This window comes from Cydia fagiglandana, chromosome 19 (genome assembly GCF_963556715.1).
Source record: "Cydia fagiglandana chromosome 19, ilCydFagi1.1, whole genome shotgun sequence".
Lineage (NCBI taxonomy): Eukaryota > Metazoa > Arthropoda > Insecta > Lepidoptera > Tortricidae > Cydia > Cydia fagiglandana.
In genome coordinates this window covers 15734815-15757401 of record NC_085950.1, presented here as the reverse complement: position 1 = coordinate 15757401, position 22587 = coordinate 15734815, and the positions used below count along the sequence as shown (strand labels likewise).

General features: G+C 41.3%; 1 protein-coding gene across 1 annotated transcript in view; it reads right to left on the bottom strand.

Annotated features, from left to right (window-relative positions):
- LOC134674064 (facilitated trehalose transporter Tret1-like) overlaps positions 1 to 21426 on the bottom strand; it is a 40762-nt gene extending 19336 nt beyond the window's left edge. Inside the window, exons 1-7 of the mRNA XM_063532114.1 lie at positions 21119 to 21426; positions 14578 to 14807; positions 14073 to 14243; positions 12623 to 12775; positions 5445 to 5571; positions 3900 to 4135; positions 58 to 252 (exon numbers count right to left, since the gene is read on the bottom strand). Coding sequence (XP_063388184.1) covers positions 58 to 252; positions 3900 to 4135; positions 5445 to 5571; positions 12623 to 12775; positions 14073 to 14243; positions 14578 to 14807; positions 21119 to 21203 — 1197 coding nt within the window. The 5' untranslated portion in view covers positions 21204 to 21426. The remainder of the gene's footprint in view (positions 1 to 57; positions 253 to 3899; positions 4136 to 5444; positions 5572 to 12622; positions 12776 to 14072; positions 14244 to 14577; positions 14808 to 21118) is intronic.
- Positions 21427 to 22587: the final 1161 nt, after the last annotated feature.

Genomic DNA, 22587 nt, shown 5'->3' with positions numbered 1-22587 from the left:
TATTTAGCAGTTGCATAACATCACTTCTTCAAACTATAGGAAGAGTTAAAATCTCACCTGAAAGTTGAACATTTCAGTCATAATGACGAAGGGCAGCGGCTGCAGGCCGGACGCGTCGGCGAAGATGCACACGCAGAGCGCCGCGATGGGCACCCAGCCCGCCATGTACACACCGATGCTCTGCAGGTAGAACCACACGCCGAGCAGACACATGCTGAAGCCGGCGAACAAGCTCGTCACCGCGAGGAGCGGCTGCAATGAGGGGAATAATTATAAAGATTTCTAATAGACTTTATTATCGTGTGTTTAGAAATACTAGGGAAGGGAGTGAGGTCTGAAGTAGTGTTGGCTATTTGTCGACTTTTAGTTTCCACATCTGGCACTTCGCTTATAGCTAATGGTCCGCAGCACAAATCGCTAAGCGGGCGAGGTCAAAGTCAAAGTAAACGGCAGTCCAATACTATAGAGTATATGTAGAGTGTGCGCAGATTTTGTGTCTTCGGCCGAGAGCTCTCTTGGCTTTACTTTCTAATGACGGTTGCTAGTTCTCGCCGGATGATGACAAGAACGGACCTTACTGGGGAAATCATTAAAACGTCAATTGCCTGATATGATGATTAGGTATCATGATAAAAATAATATAAGACATTTGTGCCTAGTAGCTAAATAGCTACTGCATAGACGTAGGTATGTATAAGTTATAGGTAGGTACTAGATTTCGCAAGAATAAATCAGTCGCATCCATAGATATAAACTATGGATGAGCGCATGCATATGAATTGCCCGTTGCGATCTTCATGTCAGCAAAAAAGCGCCATCTGTTACACACTGCGTACAACTACGTGAGCTCGACTCTCGCGATAACTTTGTACGGGCGTACAAGGCTTGTTAAGTTTATTCGCGGTTTATATCAGAAGAGCGTCGATTAAGTTTATGGTTAATCAAAATTATTTGTTGTATTTGTTGGCGTTGTTTGATATCCGTGTCGTCGACACTGACGCTCCTTCTTACCTCTCAAGACCCGTGACATCTGTACTAAAATCAGCTGAAGACGAAAAACAGAGAAAATATTCCACGGCCTGTGAAATGCGACATGCAACTTTCACACCACTTGTAACATCTGTTGACAGCGTCTATGCACCCCAAATGTCCTCCGTTATAAAACATATGGCAGAAACCATATCTCAACGTTGGAACCGATCTCTAAGTACTGTACTGGGCTGGCTGAGATGCAGGATCAGTAACGCCGTTATACGTGCCACCACCATGTGCATCCGAGGCACACGCCACCGGTTTAAGTCCCCCGCCTGGTGGCTTGGGTTCGACGACGGTGCCGCCCTTCCACACATCGACTGAAACCCCTTTTCTACCCTACCTACATATGTCTTAACCTAACCCTTTGCCTATGTATTACTTATGATTCTCGTAATAAATGCTTTAGTTAACATATTTATTGTATTAAAATGGGCGAACTTATCCTTATAAGTTTCCGTTCTTCTACGTTATTTCGTGATGTCATTATCGTCTCAGGTGGCAATGCAATATTTTAAACATTCGCGCAGTGCGGTGTGCCGCCCTGTGTAAGCCGGCTCTGTCAAGGTCGACAAGTTGGCCGAGCTACTAGCTACAGCAGTACAGTTCGATAAGTACCTCCCGAGCTTTCGCGAGTAAAATGCGGCGAACAACTATTTCTGTTAGTTTCTTGCTTGCAAAACAGGTAGAGTAAAAAAGAAGGAAACAGCAATACAAACTAACTATTTTGGCTCAGTGATCCAAAGAGAATCTTGGCCTCCGAAACGAGAGCGTGCCACCTGTCCACAAATATGATGCAAAAATATAAGTAGGTAATGGAAAGTATTAAATACAGCGATGTGAATTAATCGGTGTTTGAAAATGCGCGCTTTGTTTCTAGCGCTCACCTGTTAATTTTTTTTGAGTTTTACCTACAGTTAATTAAAAACTTTAACCTGACAAGAATTAATATACTAGGTACCTAAGTCAACGAATAAAACAATAACAAATACTTGATCTTGTTATTTCGAATGTTTTTAATAATTATGTAAAAGAAACGGGAACAAACTCTGTAAGACAGACAATAGGTACTTTAATTTCGGTAATTATATCCGGTAGGTAATCAACTAATCATATTTAAGTAAATTTACCTATACAAATCACGCAGTATGCATTTCTACTTCATAATAACTTCCAAAGAGAAATGACGTCCTTACAAGGTTAATGCATTAGCGCTATGACGTACGAGCGAACATTAGTTGCTCGTGAGAATGAAATAAAATTATCGTTTAAAATTGGTTTTAAGCAATAAATAAACCTAATTGGAAATTACTTACCGATGATATGAGATCCCATTTTTTTTCTTATACTTCCTATAATGGTTTTTGCACCCTTTTACAACGCAATAAGGCATTTTTGTGTTATGCTGCGTGACAACTTTCTACTGCGCAATTCGCCACACGACTGAGCGCCGGGGTGTGATAAATGCAAATATCACACCCATGTAGCGGCCCCCTTTTTAGTGCTCGTTAGCCGCGTCCTTACGAAGTAATATATATGTCCATGGTCGCATCGCATATAAGTCACGCTAAGCATGTGCGGTATATTGACCTTTGGTTGGCACGAGTCTTCGATTGATTCTTGCACGTGGTGCGTGGGTCAACTGATAGGGAACCTCGGGCTATGTGCGTCAGCATGTCTGGCTGGTTTTCAGTAATTTTACCAAACAGGATATGCGTGAATTTTCTGTGCTAACACTTTCGCCATCATCCAGGGTTAGCCGGCTCCGGCATTAACTCGGGGTTAACCGGCTAAACCAGAACTTACCTACCAGTACAATTTAACCCTGGGTTAGCGCTCAACTCCGAGTTAGTGGCTAACCCTGGATGATGCAAGTGCCCCTAGTGAAATAATATAGCGTCGCCCTAAATCGCATACCTCGTAACTCCATTTTTTTGAAAATCATGTTTGACACTTTTAGATAGTACTATTCTGAACGCATCTAACGGTAAAACTCTTAAATACCAAAAATAAACCGTTTATGTACGATTAAAAAGCAAAATAGAAAACCTCGCAACTTCCAACCGCCATTTTGTAAAAGGAATTTAATACCTCGTATCTTCACCCCGCCACTCCCACGCCAAAATTTTCAAGAAAAACTCATAACTCCCAAGTTTTCCAGGTTCAGGTGATTTAAACAAAAATTGGTTTTAACATTCTGACGGCTAAATTTAACTTAACATTATGTAAAAAAAACTAAGCAAGTCTTCATACAAAATTTTTGGTAATTAAGTTTTTTGTGCCTTCTGTAAAATTTGGTCAGATTGAGTTACGAGGTTTGCGATTTAGGTCGACGATAGGTTATACGTACTTGTAATATACTCGTAGGTTAACTTGGATAGAACTTTCGCTTCGAGTAAACCTAGCCTAAAAACGCCCGGTGTTTTACTCTGTGTATGTTACTTAATAACCAGCGTATCAGTTAGGTACGCTGTCATTGTCACGGTGCGAAGTCGGACCAGTGCCATATTTACTTAATTGTTGGATATTAGCGCGTGGAAGATTTTCCGTTCATTCTCGTTGAGCAGTTGATGAATGGGTTTGTAATTGCATGATTAAAGGAAGAGTAACGTTAAGGACGCTTGCATAGATTAGGTACCTGCGTCTGCATATTTTTAGTATATATACCCCAATGGCTTATCCTATCTTATCTTTCACTACAGTACTTATGTTCGACCTCCGCATAAAATGTCTCTCAACCAAAGTCAGAACCGGGCAAAGTGGATAAGAGAAGTCGGAAAGCGGAACCTACCTACTCTCCACAGCAGTGAGGATCCCAATCCAACGGGATAAATGCTGTTCTGAGCCTGTCTTTAACCGTATCTTACCTTTCTCCCAGCTCGATCAACCAGCTGGCACGCCAGAAACGAGCCGAGGATCTGCACGACGGCCAGCAGGATGGACTGCTTGTTGGGCGAGAGCGCGATGCTGGTGCTCTCGTCCTTGCGGGCCTCCTCGAAGATGTGACTGGCGTATACTAGCACGGCGATGCAGCCGCAGAACTCGCGCGTCAGGTTCACGATCAGCGCCACCCAGAACGCTTTCACGGCGGTCTTGTCGGTGACTGCAAGAGAAACAAGCTTGTCAGAAATCGTTATTATTGGTACGGGCTTTTATAACCGGCGGGACTGTTTTCAGACACTCTGTAAGGTTTTGTCCTCCTGCTGACGCCATAAGCGTTACGTCTCATGGAAATGCGGCTGTTTTCCCATAGGTACCTAGACCTCCAGGGTGGTTTCAAACGGCGTCAAAGGTCTCATTTCGTAGAGGATTCTAAGTTTCCAAAACGTCCCGCTTGGCGCGCGGTTCAAAATTCCATACCAAATGAAACTGAACGCAAGTAAACGCGTACTCACTCGGAGTAATTAACAATGGAGACGCCATGTCTAAAATTTTCGGTACAAAATAGTCTGCCGTTTTTTGCGGGGGAGGGGCACATCAAATGGTACGTCATGTCAGATAAACGTCAGTCCATACATATGGTTGACATGTGGCTGACCATTGGCCGCCTATTTTCGACAGAGGGGAACGCCTGTTAATGGCGGCTCCATTGTTAATTACTCCGAGCGTACTCACGTCACGCTATCGAATGAAATTTACCTACACTAGGGGTTATTAACAACTAGAATTAACACATGTGCGATATTGTACTTGACGAAACGGGACGAGTGCTTTAACTTGTGTAAATTCAAGTCAGAATTCCAATATTGAAAGTGTAACAACTTTTTGCGACAATAACCCCATTTAATGTGTATTAAACAGAAAGGAAAACAATACGGGCAGATTCATCATGTCAATTGGCGAGACCTCCCCGGCCACCGCGACCAATCACAGACCGTGCTGCAGCATCGCACATTATTTCCAATTTGCCCCATTAATTCGTTTGCATGAATTTGTATGGCGTCAAAAGTCAATTGGCCAATGGACCTGTGATCTGATCTCTTGGTTGTTTTGTTTTCCTATTTTTTAACCTTGATTGGTTTATTGGTGCTATCAAATTGTAGGTATAGAATTTGCGAGAACTATGAAGAATCGATGTCCATCCAGGCGAAAAGGTGATACTCAACCAAATACATAAGTACACACCGCTACATCAATCTGCACAAACCAAAATGATTTACTTATTTTAGCTACCTACTCAAATCGGCATTCTGCCATCATGGCGCCACTAACACTTAGGCTTTACAGTAGGTACAGTTTCCTCATGAAGACAACGCAGGCACTAACCCTTGCAAATAGACAGTCAGCTAGTAGGTAAGCATATCTTAGGTAGGTACCTACTTAGGTAAGTATGTCGTACTTACTTTACTGCCTGACCGCCACTTGGTTGATGCTAATGTCAGATTGTGGTCTGTATTCTGAATGTTACTTACACAACAGCTTCGGTGAGAACTTCGGCTCGCTGGTAGTCTGCTCAATGATGAGGCGGTCCACCTCCTCGCTGATACGTTTGTCGTCTTGTGGCAGAGACCGCAGCCAGCTCAGGACCTTCGCCGTTTCCTGTTTAACACCATACATTGATGACGTTTTGAAATACACACATACTTAAACAAAACCAAAATTTAATGTTTTTAATCACCACATTCGTTTTGGTGTCTAGTTTTTTGGCCATGAGGGAGCGGAGACGGGATAAGTGATTCTGGTTAAAGGATTTAAGATGCCCACACGAGTCCTATCTGCCCAACTGTCTGTCCGAGGTCCGAATGTTGTCCACTACCGTACGCATTTCTCAGCCGATCTCGGATATTTCAGTTCATTCGGTTTTTGCGACTTCAGTGCGAGTTTTACATTAGCTCACAGAGCTACTATAGTGATTGTTTCTCTTCCAGCATAGTTGTCACGTTAGCTATCTGTTTACGTATAAATAATCACGTAACTATTTCCCCTTGTCTAACCCAAAATACGCACAGATACATATATATAATACATGAAATGCACGTGAATCTTCTCAATACGAACTCAATGCGCTGATGTTCAATTGTTTGTAGTAGTATAATTTCATTATTTTACACATAATACTGCTGCTGTGCAGTATTTTCATCCAAGAACAATAGGAATCGTGACTTCCTTTGAGTCTCTTTTCTGTATTTTCATTGTGTTACCCTACAGATAATAGATGGACGTTCAGTGAATAGCTTATTTTGTCTATAAAAGGGTCGAGTTTCATTCTTGAAAGTAGGATTGTTTGAGTCTTGGTTGTATCCAATAAACGAGAGATTCCTTTGTACTTCAGATTACAAGAAATGTGTCCAGACTGATGTCTTAAACTGATTCGTTAGGTATTTCTAAAATTTGCAGCTATACTATTAATTATATTGCTGTAATGACCATTACTTAGGGGGCCATTACTTAATTTGAGATAGGTATTCAATTAGGAAGGCGGCATTTTAATTGTGGCCATCTGTGAGTTCATCATAATCTCATCCACATGTCGAAGCATAAATTACTAACGATGTTACTCATGTAGGTAGGTACAGTCAGCATCGAAAGGAGCGGATCGAACGCGTCAAGAGCATCTAACATCTCTAAATATCTAATTGCTTAACAAAAACCGGCTAAGAGCATGTCGGGCCGGGCATGGCGGGCATGCTCAGTTTTCCAAGGGTTCCATAGTTACCCCTCAGTCACAATTCGGCTGCCTTGATAAGTGATTAGTATTAGTAAGTATTATTTAAGTAGGTATATGCCAAGCAAAGGGGAGTAGGTACTTACCTTCACAGTGCTTTAAAAAGGCATTCAAAAGCACGAGAAAAAGAAATGGGAAGGTGTTCAATTGCTCATCCACTACTATTGGTGCTGACTGTACCTACTAACGGCCACTCAATTTACTGGCCATTGATAGACTTTACTTCGTCCTGGGTATCTAATATTTTCAAATCCATCATGTACTTCTTTAATCATATATATGGTACAAAAACAAGTCAAAAAACAATATCGACGGTGGTACATACAGGCATATTAAAAAAAACTCTGCGTAGATTCATACATTTAAGTCACTAAGTAGTACCTACACCTTATAAAACAAAGTGCCCCGCCGCGTCTGTCTGTTTGTGTGTTTGTATGTTCGCGATAAACTCAAAAACTACTGAACGGATTTTCATGCGGTTTTCATCTATCAATAGAGTGGTTCTTGGGGAAGGTTTAGACGAATTAAAATTTGTTGACCGGTATGAAGCCGGGACGGGTCGCTAGTATCTAATAAAATAACGTAGGTAGCTGAAGTTCCAACATATTAATTCTACAATTACGAAATTTCCTACCTTTTTTAGAAGCATTTCGTATTTTGGAATAATCATAATTTCACGCGAGTGCTCATACTTTCAGGATTTAGGTAATTTAAAATTGAATAAGCGGATTCTTGTTGAAAGCTCACAACCTTATTAAAATAGGTCCCTGAACCAAAATCCGTTTCGATCAAAGGGATTACTGCATATCTTTATCTTTTAAATTGGCTTTTCTTTTTCACTATATCGTCGGGTGACAAGCAAAAGTCACTAAATACTATCAAAAAATTCAAGTAACAATGCACTGTATTACACTTGTAACACGGTTTATTGTCCAATAATTTCAATGCTGTTAGTTAGTGACTTTTGCTTGTCACCCGACGATATAGGAACTTGAATTAAACAGAAATAGGTAGGTATATATATATATTTCGCTTGTCTAAAAAATCTTGAGTACTAACATATTAGATTTTATGGATATTTATTTGTACCACAGACGAGTGTAAGACCTAATAATGTTCCTTGGAGAAATGTTATCATTAACATTAACTGTATCGACTAGTAGAATAAATTGCGAGTGTTTTGTGTTTTGGAATTTTTAGTCGGTTCGAGTCCCGGGCGAGGCAAGAGAGTTTTAGAAAATCTATGAATGCAGTTTCGTTTCTTTTTGAAAATAAAGGAACGTCTCTTTTAAGTAAAATGAGCCAACTTAAGGATTTAAGATAGTTTTTATCACACTCGCTCAGTAAAAGTGGAATTGCACGCAGGTTTAGCGGGAGTTATAGAAAAAGCGTTCTCCCTAGGGAGTTATGAAGTTTCTAGTGCCATAATTAACAGTTTTTTGTCTTTATACTTAATTTTTGTATCGCAAGTGTGATGAAAAACATTGTGTGTAACTCGGGCGTAATAATATTGCAAACTCGAGTCTATAAATCGCTCTGGCAAGCCGTCGCAATTTAACTTACTCTCGTTTGCAATATTCAACTTACGCCCCACGTTGCACAATGTATTATTCCCTCCAGGGCCCGACTTATTTTTCCACACTGTATAGGACAATGGCACCTAAATATATAATAAAATAAATATATAGAAAACACTCATGGTATTCAGGAGGGACAGATAACTGTGTTCATCACACAAATAAATGACCTTACCGGGATTCGAACCCAGGATCATCGGCTTAATAGCCAGGGTCACTACCAGACCTGTCGTCGGTAATAATAGTTACCGATACAAATAGTTACTTAGGCCACGTGATGGTTACTTGTGAATGTGCAAGATCGGAACGCGTTATAAATAGATAAATGAGACATTAATGGGATTAAACATTTGCCTTCAAATTACTAGTTTATTTTTGTTAAATTCAGCGGCTCACGCTGGAGGGTAGCGGGATCCGAGGCACGGTCTTGCCGGTGGCCGACCGCAGGAAGTTGGGGGCCCAATTGTACGACAGCCACGTGCGAGAGGCTGCCCCGCCACCTAGCGAAAAATCCTGGAATAGCTCCACCGTGCCAGTTGGCGACTGGACGGGAGGACCCGGTGGGTTATTTCAGGGGGGCTCGGGCGTCCCCGCAGTCTCCAAGTGAGCTCCTCATTGTCCGGATTAGCTCAAGTGATCCAAATGGTAAACGCAACACCTCGACAGGCATTTTTTCACCCATCCCACACTCCACAAATATGAAATTGAAAAGAAAAAAGAATAGGGTTAAACACCGGCTGCACTTCCTCCCATTGAAAGTGCACCTCACCAACATCAGGGGGTTGCACTCAAATATCGATCCGGTCCACCACCATCTTGAAACCGAAAAACCGCACCTATTCTTTTTGACGGAGACGCAAATCAAAACCCCAGCGGACGCGTCGTACCTCAACTACCCAGGCTACTCACTGGAACATAAGTTCAGAGCACGTGCTGGGGTCTGTGTGTACGTCCGCGATAACATTTGCTGCAAGCGTCTCCGTTGCTTTGAGGCTGCCGGGTTTTCCACTTTGTGGATTATGGTTGACTCGGGCTCAGAGAAAACTCTGTATGCCTGTGTCTACCGATCGCACAGCGGAAACCAGGAGACAACTAGGCTCTTTGACCACCTTACTGAGATGGCAGATAAAGCCCAACAGCGGTACCCTGCGGCTCAACTCGTATTCCTTGGGGACTTTAACGCCCACCACGAGGAGTGGCTGTTCCCGTTCAAGAATACTTGCCACGCTGGGAGGGAAGCGCGCAAATTTGCTGTATCCCTAAACCTTACCCAGCTGGTAAATGTTGCGACGCGGATACCGGATGTTACTGACCATACACCCAATTGCCTTGACCTTCTGCTGACAACTGATCCAGACAGGCACTCGGTTTCGGTCTCAGCTCCGCTAGGATCGTCCGATCACTGTCTAGTGAAATCCGTGTCGATCCACTCTCCTCCTGATCTCTGCCCTAGGGGCACGAGGAGAGTATGGCGATACGAGTCAGCGGACTGGGATGAGATGCGGCATTTCTTTGCGTCTTTCCCCTGGCGGCAGGTCTGTTTTTCTTCGGGTGACCCCTCGTGTTCTGCTGAGGCTGTTGCGGATGTGATTCGGCAGGGAATGGAATATTTCATTCCGTTCTCCGACCTATCGCTCGATCACAAGACCCGAGCATGGTACAATTCGGACTGTGCTCGAGCCGAGGCCCTTAAGCAGTCTGCATACCAGGCTTGGGTATTAGCCCGCGATACCGAAGCTGGAGCACAGAGGGTTCGCGCGAGGAAAAAAGCCTTTAACTCAGCTGCCAAGTCCTGCAAACGGGTGCTTCGAAAGGCTCGATTCGACCACGTCAGTCGAATAGGGGCCAAACTCGCCTCCTACCCTCCTGGTAGCAAGCGGTTCTGGTCCCTGTCGAAAGCGGTCGAATCTAACTTCTGCCGACCCACATTGCCACCTCTGCAGAAACCTGATGGGACACTGGCCCACTCCGCGACAGAGAAAGCAAACTTGTTTGCTTCTCTGTTTGCGAGCAATTCACGTCTAGACGCAGGCTCAAAACTTCCACCTACGCTACCTCAATGCAGTTCCTCTATGCAGAGAATTGCTATTCATCAAAAAGAGGTACGCCGAGCTCTGCAGAATCTTGACGTGAATAAGGCCAGTGGACCAGACGGTATACCTGCACGTGTACTAAAGCAGTGTGCGCCTGAGTTGTCTTCTGTACTGACACGCCTGTACCGCCTCTCTCTCCAAACAAGAACGGTGCCGAAATCCTGGAGGCTTGCAAACGTGCAGCCAGTACCCAAGAAGGGTAGTCGTGCTGATCCCTGCAATTACCGACCAATCGCCATTACCTCCATGCTCTGTAAAGTCATGGAAAGGGTACTTAACGGCAAGCTGCTGGCATACCTCGAAGCAAATGATCTGCTCAGTGACCGTCAATATGGCTTTCGCCGAGGTCGGTCTACTGGGGATCTTTTAGCGTATGTCACGCACTGCTGCGGCGAGGCCATCGAGAGGAACGGTGAAGCGCTTGCTGTTTCACTGGACATCTCGAAGGCCTTTGACAGGGTTTGGCACGCAAGTCTCCTTAGCAAGCTTCCTGCATACGGCATCCCTGCTGACTTTTGTAGCTGGCTATCTGATTTCTTGAGTGAACGGTCGATCAGAGTAGTTATTGATGGCTGCTCTTCAGACCTCATGGCCATTGACGCCGGTGTTCCTCAGGGGTCTGTTCTCTCCGCAACCCTTTTCCTGCTCCACATTAACGACATGCTGCAACCCAGCATTGTAGGTTATGCAGATGACAGTACGGTTGTTGAGAGATATTTGGCTAGTGCAGGGGACAGCAGGGAGGATATACGTTCACAGAGAGAGGCCATGGTTGAGCGAATGAACTTGACCCTTAGTCTCGTTTCCCAGTGGGGTGATGACAATCTGGTCACGTTCAATGCCTCCAAAACGCAGACGTGTCTATTTTCCGCAAAACGGAGTCCATTCGACCTGACTCCTTCTTTCCGGGGTGCATCTGTACCTATTGCCGACAGCCTGGAACTCCTCGGCATGGAGCTGAGTTCAGTCCTCAGCTTCGGCAGCTTCATTGAGTCTAAAGCACAAACTGCGGCCAGAAAGCTGGGCGTCCTAAATAAGGTGAAGCGATACTTCACACCTGGACAGCTTCTAACACTTTACAAAGCTCAAGTCCGGTCGTGTATGGAGTATTGCAGCCACCTGTGGGATGGCTCAGCTAAATACCAACTCGCCGCTTTGGACTCAGTGGAGCGCAGAGCCAGGAGGATGATTGGCGACAAGAAGCTAACGGCTAAGCTTCAGTCTTTGGCCCATCGGCGGAAAGTCGCCAGCCTGTCGGTATTCTACAGGTTGCACTTCGGGGAGTGTGCCCAAGAGCTACACGAGCTTATTCCACCGTCCCCATTCTACCATCGGACTTTTAGACGCACGGCCGGTTTCCATCCTTACTTGGTAGATATTCCACCAATTCGCACGAAGCGCTTTGCTTCTACTTTCCTTATGCGCACTGCCAAGGAATGGAATTCCTTGCCGGCGTCTATATTTCCGTGTTCTTATAACCCGGCAACCTTCAAATCAAGAGTGAACAGGCACCTTCTGGGCGAGCTCGCTCCATCGTAGGCCACGTCTACGCCTCGGCTAGTCTGTGGCCATGAGTAAGCCCATTCATAATTAAAAAAAAAAAAATCGTAAATTAAATGGCGTTAATTTTTGAACGCTGGGCTTGATTTTATTTTTACCTTGCGACCGGCTCCGGCTTCGCACGGCTTACCTACACAAAACCTTAACAAATCATACACCTTTTCATACATCTAGCTAGCGACCGGAGCGAACGACGGCAGGCGGTCACTTAAAATTGCGTAAGTAACTGAAGACTATATTATATATTGAACATTAGTCGTTTATTCTTCAGTTACTTACTTATGAAAGAAATGTTTTCAATAAATAGGGACTTATAATATGGCTACAAGTTTTACGTAATAGGTTTTAAATCCTTCTACATTAAAACACCACATACTAGACTGCGAAATAAAAAAAAAATCTTACAAATAATACTTACTTAAGTGGGTAGACTAGAGGCTCTGTGAGCTAATAGACCTTCGCGATAACTCGCGCAGAGTCATTATCAACTGGCTTTATGGTAACTCCCGCCATTTTGAACATTTTTCGAAACGACAAAAAAATGTATTTAACTATCAAACCGGCTCACAAAATGTCATGAGAATCAGCTGATAACTGCGACCTGCAGACAAGGACATCCGGACATACGTAAGCATTTGTGCCCAAGCTTAACTTTGCCATTAAACCAATCGAACTTTGCCAAGTTGTGTACCTACCTCGTTCCTCCCGCACTTGATGAGGTAGGAGGGCGTCTCGGGCAGCCGCAGGCAGATGCAGAAGTGGAGCAGCGGGATGGCCAGCAGGATCCACAGCACCGTCTGGAAGGGCAGCAGGTCGCCCAGGATAAACACCAGCAGGTTGCCCATTGTCTGTCCCACAAATTGGAAAAGGAACCGTTTATTTGAAGTCACACCGTTATTCGAGAATACGTTGGTAAATGAATGGAATTTATTTTTTAAGCCATGTCTGTGGCTAGCATGCGTACGGATTACCTAAAGCTACCTTATTTGCCTAACCTACCCGATTACCTAAATTTTTTCCCCTTAAAAAATATGGAACCCTAAAAAGAGGGCCAAAAGTCCAGTATTTCGGATGTTGACGAAATAGGTAAGGGTAAAATCGGTACGGCGTAATAATATGTGTTTCTTCAAAGTAATATGGTAATTGGAACCGGCTAAGGGACGGATCACTTTGAACTAAATAAATAGCTTAAGGTTTCTCCGTCCAGGGAGGTATTCACCTTTCCTTGAGTAGGTATATCATTAGAAACAGCGAGGTCTCACAGCAACGAAAGTACTTAATAGTAGGTAGGCAAATAGAAATAAAATGTATTGATACCTACTTATTCGAACAGCCAATACAAATGTTAAAATGCCATTAGCTTTACTAATTTCTCAGAAAATTGTAAGAAAACGGCCTGAATTAATATTTTTTTTATTTACTAGGTACCTACTTCGAAGTATAAGACACGGTAAAGATCCAACTTTGTTTAGTACCGGAAAACGCGAAGGACACGCGATTTACACCAAATCAAAGAATGACCCATAACTACGCCCTCCACATACATACATAGTTTTAATCCCCGACGCAAAAAGAGGGGTGTTATAAATACGTTTGACGCCAATGTCTGTGTGTTTTTCCTTGGCATAGCTCTCAAACGGACGGACCGATTTCGATGCGGTTTTGTACGTGAAAGCGATCCGAGCTTCCTTTCGGTGATTCATAGCTATGATTGATAAACATCGATCCAGGAGTTTAAAAAGTATCAGCTCTTTTCCAAAATGATGGAAGTCATTTTCCGCCATAATTGCGTAGAAAGTTTTATTTTAATAGTTATTAGGTAGGTGATGGGGTAGAAGGGGACTGAGACTTGCCAGTTCGCCCGCCTTCGCAGTTCGTTTATACCTCCTAACTTGTCTAGGCAACATCCACCCAGCCTATTTAAGTATAAGAAACTTCACTTGAGATTAAGAACACTTGTACATCAGTTCTTGAAATTAAATCGCGGGGTTGTTTTATGCGATAAACGCAGCGTTATTAAACGCGATGCGTTTGCCACACACTAAACGCAGCATTTTTTTTTTACAATTGGCTGATCGCATGCGTAATGTGTTTATCGCATAAAACAACCGCGCACTGAAGACTATTGAGTGATCACCAGCTGACCTGTGAGAATATAACGAAGGTGCCGGTCATGCCTCGGATGCTGTCCTCACTGATCTCCTTGACGTAGAGCGGGCACACGACGAAACCGCCGCCCGAGCCGAAGCCGATGAGCGCGCGCGCCGCCACCAGCGCGCCCGGCTGCGCGCACGCAAGTTTCACGGCCCAGCCCAGCTGCGTCACAAAAACAGAGGTTTTGAATTAATATCAGACGTTGAGGTCTATGTAGTTGGGGATATATAGGTACGCTAATTCAGCACGCCAAGTGTTACCACCAAGTGGTGACCATACATTGACTCTACTAGCAAGTCGGCACAAACGTAGCGTAGAAATATTCTACTAATTTTACTTATTCGTAATTCGTTCGTAAGTTTCGCACAGCTCTAAGTCTATTATTCGTACGAATTGAAATTTATAAATCTGGCAGACACAAATTTGGAGAATACGATTTTTAAGTTTGACTATACCCGGCTCGTGTTTCGACAAAGATCGTCAAAAAGATACTCACAGCAATTGGTACGGAAGAACACAGCAGCGCGTTCTTCCGTCCAAACTTGTCGACTGCCACTCCAAACACGAACACGGCGATGGGCGCGAAGATGAACATGATGCTCGCCATCCACGACACGTGGTCGTCAGTGAGCGGCTCGCCTGCGGGCGAGTCGGGCCCGGTCAGCAGCGCGCGGTGCGGTGAGATCCAGCCCATGGCTGTGCCGTACGCGAGGATTGGCATGCACACTGGAACAACAATACCATTAAGCTAATTTTATAATTTGACTCACGTGTTTTTAATACTCTTGTTGTCCTAAATGGTGTGCAGAAAATTACACGTTTCTGCATTAGAGCATTTTAGGTTCCAAGTACGATTTTTATATTTTTGTACGATAAGCAGTTGAAATTAAGGTTTGAATGGATTTGTTATAGGTACAATTTCCATTCTGATATTTGACTCCCCATTCCATAAATAGCGTTACTTTTCCCTCAATTGTTAATTGAAAGTACCGTAAAAATACTATAAAAATGTATACCTAAGTATGCGCTTAAAAAAGCACATGTATTTTACTTTTCTCTTATTCGAAATGAAAAGTAGAGTGCTTAACTCGGGTGAAAGGCATCATTTCAGCCTCGGACTATTTGCGCTCTCACTGCGTTCGAGCGCCAAACTACCTCGGCAGAAATGAGTGCCTTTCATCCCTTGTTTAACAATCTACTATAAAGAACGACAATAATTAAGTGGTAGAAACTCCGTCATAGCAAACAGTCGCTGGCTGGTGGTAGGTATCATAATTTATCAATTTGCTCCTATCCACCAGTGGCGACGCGTTTCACTTTGCCGAAGGGAAAAACAGCCTGCAATTTAAGGTGCGCAACCTGTCTAAAATTAGGCAATCCAGTGAAAACGCCACAGATTTTCATTGATGCGAGTGATGTAACCCGAAATCTGATTTTATTTTTCACTTTGTACTTTCAATCAAAGGTTTATTTCATTAAAAAGTTAGCACCACTTGTTATAATAATTTCGGGTTAGTTATTCCAATTGGACTGAAGGAACAAAAATGTATCCTAAATTAAATTTCCGAACTTTCTTCTTTCAACTAACGTTGTTACATAGTGAGGCCTTGTTAGAGGTTATAAGAAAAAATACAATTGTAAATTGTTGGCATACCTAATTCGATTTTCTAGTTCACTGAATAGCTACTAGAAATTAATTTCGGAATGTACAAGGAAACGAAATGTCTCCAAAAAAGTCCAGTCACGATAAATTCTAAAAATAATTGCGCCATAAATTGGTAGAAACATAAAACATTTTTTTATTAAATACGTTATAATATCAATCGTAGAAAATGTGCTAAATTTGGTTGACTGAGGGAGTGAAGCTTAGGGTCAAATAGGGCTGGACATTCATGTTTGCATAATTAATCCCAATGATTTAAAGCGATATATTTTTTTAGCTTCAGATAATTTTGGGTTGCGTCTAATTGCCACGTTACAACCATTTTGTATGGGTTGTTGCAATTATACCGTAAACATCTTTTTTGTGAATATCCGTTGAAATAAATAAAACTTATAATGTTCATCTTATAGAGCACATGCGTGCGGAAAGTGAAAAGAGTCGTGAAATGTATGGGGCCGAATATGCTTTACTATACTAATACTTTAGACCGGGCCGTGTCCGGGCGATGCTGCGGAAGCTCCGTCGCGGACACGGCCCGGTCTAACGTGAGTCATCGTTATTCGTTGAGCGAGGAAGCTGCCAGTTCTTTAGTTATAGCACAATCTTATTTCTGACAGATTTCACAGGGGTTGGGTTGGGCTTAGTTTGAAAATCGTCGAGTAGATGACGACAATACCAGCAGTGACAAATTTGCTCATCTTTGCACTTCAAGTGGAGATCTATACGAGTGACATCAGTACTAAAAAGTTTTTCGCAAAAAAATTATTTTTGGTACAAGCTTTTATTAAGCGGTGGTGGCCGAGTGGATATGACGCCCGACTTTCAATCCGGAGGTCGCGGGTTCAAATCCTGGCTCATACCAATGAGTTTTTCGGAACTTATATATATATGTAGGAAATATCATTTGATATTTACCACTAGCTTTTCGGTTGGGAGGTTCCGGGGCAAACTGCCGAATCCGACACAAGAGCAGACACAACGGAGCCACGCCGTTTTGTCGTCTAAATAGTGTTTAGTTTTAAGCTTATAAAATACATATGTATGTTAGTCTGTAAGGTATTTGTAATATGGGCCTTGTTGCCTGAATTAAATATCTAAATAAATAAAACATCGTGAGGAAACCTGCATACATCTGCGAAGAAATTCAAAAGGTGTATGTGAAGTCCCCAATCCGCATTGGGCTAGCGTGGGGACTATAGCCCAAGCCCTCTAGCGCATGAGAGGAGGCCTGTACTCAGCAGTGGGACGTATATAGGCTGAAATGATGATGATGATGATGACAAGCTTTTATCGCTGACTGTACTTTTCTTACGACAGACAACTAATACTCATCGAGACAATTCTAAAAACCTCTAACTTGCGTTGTTTCATTACAGAGGTCCTGTGGCCACCTCCTATCTCCATCATCAGATCAGCTCGATGCTACCATAATGTTGCATTGTCATCCGATTTATACATGCATGCAAAATTTCAGCTCGATCGGAAACCGGGAAGTAGATCAAATTTAACTTGCAAGATTTGATTACAGATCGACAGACAGACAGACAAACAACGGACAGGTGAAACTAAATAAAAGCTTGTAATATTAAGTACGCCTCATTCAGAATCACGGTCAATTTTTTTGGCTCACCCGTAATTTCAACTTACCCTAATACTCAAAAGTAAGTGGACTCGGGAAGCGTTACATTATTTATTATGAATTAATTACTCGGGTGAGGTAGCTCGCAAGTAGGGCCATCGATTGTTGGCAATTACGTACAGATATCCTCACATATGTTAGTCTTTGTCACTTTGCAATAGGATCTAATTTCGCCTGGCTCTTGCTAATTGTTTCTTCAGCACACGACACCCGCTGCTCCTCATTATCCAACACAATGGTGTCGCTGAGAAACATGAGATAATGGAAAATCTATACACAATTATACATTCACATATTCATGTGTCTCTGGCCTACTGATTAACGTTGGCAGGTGATGTGACACTAGAACGTAGGCACATACATTACATTAGGCCCGTAAATAAGAGATGCTTGATGAGTGGGTAGTGTAGTGGGTAGATAGCTACGACATACAATAAGCCAGGAGTAGCCATTTCCTGTAGAAATCTGTAAAAGACAATCTGTCTGAATCTTGAGTAACTACCTAGGCTTTTATGTGTAGGCTTTTTGGCAGATTTTAACGCGCGTTGGAATTCTTTTAGCCGTGGAAGTGACATACGATTTATTTGTTTCGGTACCGTCTTTACACCTTCGACGCAAAAAGAGGAGATATTATACTTATACCTAAGATGTGTGGTGGTTGGGGGCATCGAAACTCTCAAACACATGAACCGATTTCGGTAAAGGATTCTTGTTATACCCAGATACGATTGTTCTTGAATAAATTTGTGCTAATAAACATCTCTTATTCTTATTCTTATTCTTATTCTTATTCTTAATAATAGATTTAAACTGGATGGTGGACTCATAATAAATGTATCGGATGTTCTTTTCCTGAAAATTGAGTCACTTACACTGTCAACTCAGAATAGATGTGGAATGAAAACAAACATATACAAATTCGTACCTTCTAGAAATGATGATAGATTGTGTCACATTCATGAACTTCATCTAATAATACCTACGTGCATCGTCAAACTAGGAATACATGGAGTGGGTTTACAACTAACCGCAATCATCAAACTTAACTCGGGCAGAATTTTCAACAATTACTGAAATTGTTAATAATTAGTAGTAGTAGTAGTAAACACTTTATTGCACAAAACAAGTACATAACACAGAGAGAATACAATAAATGTGTACAAAGGCGAACGTATCCCGTAATTAATAAGATTAGATTACTCCAAATTTCAGCTGAATCAGATACAAGGAAGTGATTCATATCATTTCATCTTATATGTATACCTAAACCTTCCCCAAGAATCACTCTATTGATAGGTGAACACCGCATGAAAATCCGTTCAGTTATTTTTGGGTTTATCGTGCACATACAGACAGACAACAACAATTAGACATTATTATTTAAACTAGATTTCTTCGTAGCTCACCGGTTCGTTAGTGCGAGCAACACACCGTGCCAAAATATTCACACGTGTCTTATATCCGTATGCTGTAACATTGTCATATGATGTACAGTTTCAAGAATTATGACATTACATTAGTTATAAAACATTGTGGTGGATTTAAAGATATAATCATCCCAATCATGTCAAAATGTTGTGGTTTACACAGACGAAACGAAGAATCTTCATTGGCACTGAATATTATTATGATAAGTACTTAATTGCATTTGCCAAACGAAAGGCTGAAGAGGGACTTATTAAAACTTTCATCATTTTCACATTATTAATTATTTCCGTTTAAGTAATAAGGCGAGAATGATAATGATTTGAAAGCGATTTATATTTATTATATATTATTTAGAGGTAACAAACTTTGCACGGCGAATTTTCAAGCCTTTTTATTTCTCATGTTCTAAAAGAGGGTCATTGTTGTTCTAAAAGGTGTGCAGAAAATGAGACGTTTCGGCACTAGAGCATTTTAGGTTCCAAGTACGATTTTATCATTTTTTTACGACAAGCAATTGTAATTTGGGTATAAATGGATTTGTTATACAATTTCCATTTTGATATTTGACTCCCCATTAAATAACGATACTTTTGCCTAAATTGTTAATTGAAAGTACCCTCAAAAATACTATAAAAACTTATATATAGGTCATGTTTAAAAAAAAACACATGCATTTTACTTTCTTCGTATTCGAAATGAAAAGACATTAACTCGGGTGAAAGGCATTATTTCATCCTTTGGTTAACAATCTAGGTAGGTACTATTCAAGTAAGGTTAAGGTACCTACCTATACCTATTTGCTAGCTTGTGGTACGGCAGTCGGTCGGTGTCGGTACGGGTCTGTGGCTATGCGTGGTATTTTTGGGTATGATGATGATAAATGTTGGTCAGAAGGTTTTAAGAGACGTCTAAGGAATTTAAAGCTGTTAATATGATAAAGTAAGTAGTTAGGTAAATCTAATCTCAAGACGATAGTCACAGACCATAATATTATCTAAAAATTCCAATATAGCTATAGGTACTTAGCTACTTGGAAAGGTGACCTATGTCTCGGACCGATTTATCTGACCGTTTTGGGTAACAAGAATTTTATGTTCGAAATAGTTATATCATAACTCATAAGCAAATAATCGTTGGGAAACGAAATTATCGGCAAATATTTGAAAGCAGTTACCGAATTTTATTGCATTTTTATGAGCACTATGTATAGGTAGGCCGCTTGCGTATAGATATACATATATACATATATATATATACATATACCTACTTATATATATTTGATGGTAAAAGTTAGTTATGTAAGGAAAGATAATTAATTATATTTAGGTAATAAACAGTTTGCGGTCTTTTTAAAGAGGGTACTTACATAATAAATGAAACGAGAAAATAACACACGGACCAAATTTTGAGTTGTTTCCTTTCCTATGATGTTGCATGATAAATACCTAATTACATAATTTTGAATTTTGGAATCTTTCGCTTGCTCGGGTATCAATAGTAGCACGAGAGGTTAAACAACTTTGCCCCCTTGTAAAACAAATAACTATTATTTACATCGAATAAGTACATATTTCGTGTCCACAGAAGATACTTTTCGTCCACAGATGACACTTTCGTGTAGGTACATAGCCGATAATTACTATCGAACATAATATTATGATGAGTGAACTGTGTAGGGTTTAAAAAAGCTTTGGACTTTAATGTATGTATAATCCTCTGAAAATATGTAGGTAAATGCCGCAATAACTCTGAGGCTATTTTTATTACCTACTAAACAACTTTTACTTGGAACCATCCAGATGTCGCCATAAAAAATTTTTGTCCCATTGAAAAATCTAAATGCAACCTCTGTTTCAGTTAGAATGCATTCTGTAGCTTAGATGATTGAGGGCAGTATGATAAGGATAACGTAACCCGGGGTCTACGCCGCGCAATTGGATAAAAAACCGACCAAGTGCCAGTTGGACTCGCGCACGGAGGGTTCCGTGCCACTACGCAAAAAACAGCAAAAAACATCACGTTTGCTGTATGGTAGTTCTATTAAAAATATTTATTGTATGTATTTTGTTTTTAGTTACCTATTTGTTGTTAAAGCGGCAACAGAAATACATCATCTGTGAAAATTTCAACTGTCTAGATATCACGGTTTATGAGTTAAAGCCTGGTGACAGACAGATAGACAAACAGTCGGACAGCGGAGTCTTAGTAATAGGGTCCCGTTTCTTACCCTTTGGGTACGGAATATTAAAAACGGCAAACATTAAACTTTTAACATTGTTTTTGTTTTTATCGAGTTTAGAAACTTACCAACTATGGACATTAAAACTTGATTATGTTTGCTCCCATTCTTCTCCATCACTTGTGAACCTAATTTGTACACTTTGTTCACCATGTTTCTTAGGTATTATTCCAAAAGATCAAGTTATAAATGAAAATCTGGTTAAGTAATATTAAACTCTAATGAAAATAGAATTAAGCGCCCATTTTAACTATTTTTCAAGAATATTGTAAATCGAACTAAACCTAATAGGTACTTAGATAAGTACCTATTTAGAATATATGCGAAAAATCAATATATTTTAATAGATCGCGTGTATACCGGCCGCGCGCGCATTGAACTGAGTCTACTGCCAGTTCGCGCATGCGTAATATTTATGATCGCCGCGCGAGGGGTTAATTGATATATCTTTCGTCGGATAAATAAACAATGATTAGTTATTAGGAGAACGGTGGTTGGTACAGTCAACATCATAAATATCTATATTTAGTAATTTCCAGAAACTAATTTTTTATAATTCTGCGAGCCTATTCAGGTTGAGTCGAAGAAGCCACAAGATTTGTATGTATATTTTTGCCCGACTGACAAAGACTATTTTTTTCCGAATATACATATGTTATATGTATGTTTATCCCCGATGGAGTACAAATATAGTAGATAGTACCTAGGTATGCGTTTAGAGCGCAGAAAGGCTGTTGGTTTGTATGTGTGTTTGTGTTTGTGCACATCTATGAATAGGTAGGTAAGTACATAGGTATAGGCGAAGTTGCATTGTACATTCTGTGTAATCGGTCTTCAACTCTTCACATAGGATGCGGAATTGGAGACCGGTCCGGTGTGCGGTCCGAATGTATTAGTGGGATAACCGCTTATTGATGGATGTTTTAATATCTTTGCAAAGGTCTATTGACCCATCTTATGGGTAAGTCACTGTCTGCCGGAAATAAAATTAAGTACCTACCGTTATATTAGGCGGGCATCCGGTTTTATTATCCAATAGCGGTTTTATTTTGACGACCGGTCTGGCCTAGTGGGTAGTGACCCTGCCTATGAAGCTGATGGTCCCGGGTTCGAATCCTGGTAAGGGCATTTATTTGTATGATGATACAGATATTTCTTCCTGAGTCATGGTTGTTTTCTATGTATTTAAGTATTTATATATTATATATATCGTTGCCTGAGTACCCACAACATAAGCCTTCTTGATCTTACTGTGGAGCTTAGTCAATTTGTGTAAAAATGTCCTATATGTCTTTTTATTTAATTGCCCAGTATTCATTCCATCCCTATCCTCCAAAAGCCAAGTACATTTTATATTTAATAGTCATTAATTACACACTTGCGGATGCTGCCTCAGCGTCAGCGCAGGCAACAGCAGCAATCACTCGGTGTACCCTTTACATTCAATATCTGGGAGACCAAGCTTTGCTCGGAAAACATAAAAATTCAAAAATGCGCGTTTTCCCAGAGATAAGACTTAGCTAGATCGATTTTTCGC